The sequence below is a fragment of the Oryzias melastigma genome, linkage group LG8 (genome assembly GCF_002922805.2).
Source record: "Oryzias melastigma strain HK-1 linkage group LG8, ASM292280v2, whole genome shotgun sequence".
Lineage (NCBI taxonomy): Eukaryota > Metazoa > Chordata > Actinopteri > Beloniformes > Adrianichthyidae > Oryzias > Oryzias melastigma.
This window is the reverse complement of record NC_050519.1, coordinates 16,764,420-16,770,136: the sequence shown is the minus strand read 5'-3', so window position 1 is coordinate 16,770,136 and position 5,717 is coordinate 16,764,420. Positions and strand designations below refer to the sequence as shown.

The 5,717-nt window shown below is 39.1% G+C and overlaps 1 protein-coding gene across 2 annotated transcripts in view; it reads right to left on the bottom strand.

The window, feature by feature from the left end:
* LOC112146120 (protein kinase C beta type) overlaps window positions 1-4,746 on the bottom strand; it is a 119,215-nt gene extending 114,469 nt beyond the window's left edge. Inside the window, exons 1-2 of one of the 2 annotated variants that reach the window (XM_024271783.2) lie at window positions 4,195-4,746; window positions 1,732-1,763 (exon numbers count right to left, since the gene is read on the bottom strand). In XM_024271783.2, coding sequence (XP_024127551.1) covers window positions 1,732-1,763; window positions 4,195-4,373 — 211 coding nt within the window. In that variant the 5' untranslated portion in view covers window positions 4,374-4,746. The remainder of the gene's footprint in view (window positions 1-1,731; window positions 1,764-4,194) is intronic. The other variant, XM_024271781.2, reaches the window with a different exon arrangement.
* Window positions 4,747-5,717: the final 971 nt, after the last annotated feature.

The window sequence follows — 5,717 nt, the reverse complement described above, 5'->3', positions numbered from 1 at the left end:
GTATCTTTTCAATCTTCAGTGGATAATAATTGATGTCTTCCTCTACCTCAAGTTAAAGATTAAAAGAGGAATACGATGTGTTTGCACATTAGTGTCCAAACCTAATAAATGCAGATTTATCTTCATATATATTAAGGCTTGGGGCTTCGTATTTAAAGTAATTGTGTTACAGTGTCTGGTTTCGTAATGCACTTTTCTGAGTAATACATTTGCACATTACTTGTACCATTTATAGGCATTTTTCTAGTAGGTCTTTAAAATCTCTATGAAGAGTTAATAGCACTTTTCAGGCAGTGGAACTGGGCCTCATCAATACTTTCTGACAGCTCAGCTAAATAAAACTCTGCTTTGTTTGGCAAGTGTGAAAACTCACCTGAACTTTGGTCTTTTGTAAACGAATGGTTTACTTCTTTGTGATTTTTTTTCTTTTTTTATCTGGTGAACTCTTTTTATACAGCAGTACCACCTTTAAAAAGGCAGTTCTTATGACAGTGAGGCATTTTCAGGCGGATAGGTCTGCTTGAGAGTGTGGAAGGAGCGAGCACAGCACAAAAGGTGCAAAAAGTCTTGACATTTTCTGCACAATGTCAATCAGCTGACATTGTGACTTGAGCCCAACAATTACTGGAACACACCTATTGAGACCTTATGGGTCATCTGTTCATCAAAATATCATATATTTCTTTAAGCTTTATCTTTAAAATGATAAGATTCTTAACAGTACCATTGAACGGGTTTTAAAACCACACAGCAAATGTGTTTTCAATGGCAAAGTTGAGCCATTTCACACTGTCAAAGGCAAGGCCCAGGGGCCAGATCCGGATCCAGATCATTTTATATCTTTGTTATTAACGGCACGATGTTACCTTGCAATGGTAACATATTACAACACATTTTCATTCCCAATTCGTCACATGTTGGTGTAAGGTTAAGAACCCATCTGTTTTGGGTGTCCCCAACATACTAAAAAAGCTAAGCATAAGAAGGGTTATTCAGACAATTATGACTGAGTAATAGCTGTTTATTTCTCTATAGAAAGATTTTGGCGGATACTTCCGGTTTGTAATGGGGGGGTCACTCAGTTCAGGTCTCATTTACAGTCAATAAATATTACACACTTTTATATGCCTCAGATTAGAAATTTAACAAATATATTTTCATATGCAAACACATCATGATTATTACATTTAGCCACGCGAAACTGATTAGCAATACAGTACATTTTCTTGTGTTCTTACATATAAAATGTACATACCTTTAAAACCCTTTAACACAAAAGCTTTAGCTCCAGAATTGACATTCTTCAGACCACCGCAACTCTTTCAGCGTTTACACAATGAATAGAAGAAAAGCATCCTTGTGCCATTATGCAACACTTTAGGTTAGTAACGTGGTAATATCGGTGCAAAGTTGATTGGCTTTTTTCCACATCAGAATCAGCTGATTCATTGTGTAAACAGTTGAGGGGTTATTTAGGTGTTTTTTGGTGACGTTTACAGTGTTAAAAGGTTTAAGTTTATGTTCAACAAATCTATTTTATTGTTTCTCTAAATGTCATTCTTCTATAAACCTGCAACGTTCAGAGATCGTGATGAAAATGAAAAGTTAAGACGACAAAAACAGATGACAAGATGATAAGAATAGTCGCTGAAGGTTTGACGAGAAAGAAAAGGTTATACATAATATGTCGCACCAGCAACTTGTGTAGGTGTGTGCTTTTAATTGACGTACCTTGACACTGGAAGCCCTGCTTGCCGAAACCCCTGTGGAGAAAACGGAGACAGAAAGCAATTTACCCACAGTGTGGATGCAAATGACAAAGACTAATAGAAATGTACGTTCTTCGTTTAGGGCCTTGTGCTAACAAACGTGTGGCTTTTTGACACATATGCAAAGAAGGTTTTCAGTTAGAGCAAAAGCAGCACAATGTGTACGCCCACATATGCCACTGAATTGGTATAAGAACTGCTGCTCCTAAGGATAAAATGGTCAACCACACCTTGTCAAACACATGCATGCAGGAACGCACACACACACACTCAGGCCAGCTCATTTTCATATTGTGGCTGCAAATAGATCATCTCCACAGGTGTAAAATCTGTCAGCGCCCCATTGTTCTTTTTCAGTCTGCTTATTGACCCAGATAGATCAGATATGTTACGTGGATCGACAGCCAGTCGGACCACTCCATTAGTCCGTCTTCTAGGTCACATCATGAAGCCATTCACAAATTAAAAAAGCTCGTCACAGAGCACAAGTCATCCGTCTGACACAGCTGATGATAAATGGGGCGAACAAAGTGAAACTGCTGCTTTGAATTTGGCGTCCAGGGCTGTGGTAAACTCTAATTGAAGCACATGTGACCTGCAGGGGGGAGGATAGGGAGCAGGCTGAAGGTTTTTTTTTTTTTTCTTTTTTTTTTTGTGCGACCGCTCCAAGTTGGCAGCTGTTCATCTTGGGTTTGGACGGCATTTTTCTCAGCCTCTCTTCAGTTCCGCTGCCTACTTAAAACCATCAAACAATGGTCTGCAGCTCAGGCTTTCTACTGGTGCGCCCACCTTCTGCGCTGCCTTACAGATATAGCACCTGGAAGTGCAGGAAAAAGACCGTGTATCTATGTTTATTTTGGGAAGAACCAAGGCCAGATATAGGCATGGGCAAGAGGGGGCACATACCGTGACTACTGCTCAAACCTGAAGGGCCAAGAAAATTTACACACATAAAAACACAAAACAAAAACACACAAAGTACAAATAGAATAAAAGACAAAAGCAATAACGATAGTTGGGGAAATAGACACAATAGGCTAAAACCAGTGTCCTGCTTGTGCCTGTCCCAAGCCCGGCAAAAGGATCAAAGGATAGACATGGATAGATGAGCTGATATGACAATAGCATGTTTTAGTTTTTTGTATGTATTTCGGAGGCTTGGAGGTTCATAGGTTGAAAAAATCGATAAATCGATTTGTATCGATTTAAGGTTAATAGATAAATAAACGATTCATAAAAACATAGATTTAGCAGATAGGACTAAAGTCTGCTAGCTTGATGCTAATGTTTAATGGAATTTCCCATAGGACGGCGAATGCTAATGCTTGGTCGATATAAACATACATTCCTAACTAAATGAACATCTTTATATACTCAGAAACGTCAATTTTCTAAACTCTTTTAAAATCCCCCTCCAATAAAAATATAGTTTTTTGAGTTTTTAACATGTATGTGTGGCATTTTTCTTCCGAAAGAGAAAAATACAATAAGAAATCACTTCACTTTTGTATTTGAGTATTTCTCCTTTTAAATCACTGTCAATCAAATGGTCGCAGAAAAACTTAAATAGCAATGTTTGGGTTTTTTGTTTGTTTGTTTTTTTTGTTTTTTTCATGGGCTTATCAAAGTGTGTGTTTCGCTAGCATGTCCGGGAGGGATGGGGGGGACACAGCACAGCACCAAAAGCCATGCCAACACAGAGGAGTTTTTGGAAAAGGAGGCTTCAGATCAACAGGAATTTAAAGAAAAAAAAATGTCGGACGGGGACTTTAAGGACATTTACTTAAATAACCATGTTTGGTCTAAACACTAATTTTTCTCATACTTTCCTTATTCTTCTTGAAAAAAGTGTACTAGTATAGCGCGATCGCCACCTAGTGGCCAAACTGAAACACCCTCCAGGAGAAGCAGAACAATGTTTACAATGTAAATGATCTTAACCTTTTTCTGCTAGTTTCTCCTTTTGAGAAACCATGTATGCTATAAACAATTTCTTTATTTCACTAATAAATTTTACAGTAAGTAAACAGTATCAAATATATTCAAAACATATAGTAGATGATTAATGTAATTCTAAACAAATGTGCATAAATATGATTTGAATCGAATTGAATAATGAGGATTGAAAGAATTTTTAAAAGTCTAATCGTCTCTGTAAATTATTATTTATATCCAGCCCTAAATATGACACCACAAGCTCACCCAAAGTTGCCCTCCCAACCCCATATGGGGGTAAAGTTTGGGTGAGATAAATCAGGGTCTGGGAAAAACTGAACCCTGGGAGTCCTCATGGTGCAATAATCCAACAGTGTGCTTCCATCTATGAAGCTTTATTGGGGGTTGACCCCTTTTACTTCCTAAGCTCATCCAGTTTGTCACTGTATTAAACATGTGTTCCCAGCATGCGTGTGTGCCTGCTGCTCACCAGATGAAGTCGGTGCAGTGGCTGCAGAAGGTGGGCTGCTTGAAGAAGCGCGGGATGAACTTGTGGTCCTTCACCTCGTGGACGTTCTTCTGCCGGAGAGCTCCCTGCCGAGCGAAGCCCCGCATGGGCTGGCGGGGTCCGTCCTCCCCGTCGCTGTTTGTCGCCGCCGAGTCTGCCATTCTCCGCGCGCCTTAATGATGGAGCACCGCAAGTTGTTGAAGCAAAAAAAGAAGCCGAAAAATGGAGGAAAGTGCTCGTCTTCCCGCCTTCTTCTTCTTCTTCTTCTCTAAATGTATTATTATTATTATGTAGTCAGAGTGTTACTTCAGATGTTGCGCCGGCCGTGAACGGAGTAAGTGCTGCTGCAGCCGCACTGGCTCCCCTCCCTCCGCTTCCTCCTTTTCTTCTGAAAGCGTCGACGGCCAGAGAGAGAGAGAGAGAGACGCTCCAGCTCACTTTTTTTCGCTCTTTCATCGATAGGAAACGTCTTACGTGACGTCGGCTCACATTTCACCCAGAAATAGTTGCAGAAAAACTTGTGAAATTTGGTTGGTGTAGGTCAGAAACACAGAAATACCTGTCGAATAGCTGTGTGTGCGCGTGGACACTTATACTTGTTGTCATCACTTCGTGGGGACACGTGTGGATGTACACACTCATGGGTCAGTCCTTTGGGGACTACATACATATGTGTGTGTGTATATATATATATATATATATATATATGCTAGGGCTGGAAATCGATTAAAAAAATAACTAATTAATCGCAAATCTGGAAAAAATTAATCGCCTTTTTTTCTTTTTAGATAGAGTATATGTCAGCCACTTATTATCTGCAAATAATCATAGTATGAAATCACACGCAAAATTGTACATTTAGAACGTTTATTTTAACCCTTTGAAACCTAGGATCTAAAACTCAGTTTTGTCTATATTTGAATTTTCTGTATTGAATATTTGTATTTGAAAGATTATCTGCTTGCTTATTTGGTATAATTTTAATCAGGACAACCGCACCTATATTACGCTACCTTCATTTTGTAATTTTTACATGTTACGTTCATACATTAGACAAAAAATCATGCAAAAACAGAAAATTCCATATGGAAAAATGGGATTCATTTTGCTGTGGAAACCCCCAAAATCCTTTAAAAACTGTTTTTACAACATAGAATACTCATCTCCAGCAACGTCGGTGGGCCGGACTTACGCAGAGTTTCCGCAATTCGTAGACACCGGTGCTCGTTATTGTGGAAAATTCATGTTGGTCCCCATCCCAAAATAAAATAATGGTCAGTTTTCTCTTCTGTGAGATTTGGAGCTCAGTTTTTAGGTCGGGTGGAGCTGGTATTAAAACCCAAACCTGCAAAAGACCAGGTTTTTGCTTGTGACAAAAGTTTCACAAATGAACTTGACAAGAACATCAAAGCTTAAATCCATGGAACAAAGTGAGAAACAAAAATGGTTGCAAAGCAGAAGCCCTGATAAGGACGAATGTGGCTGTGTTCCAAATAGCAGGTTAT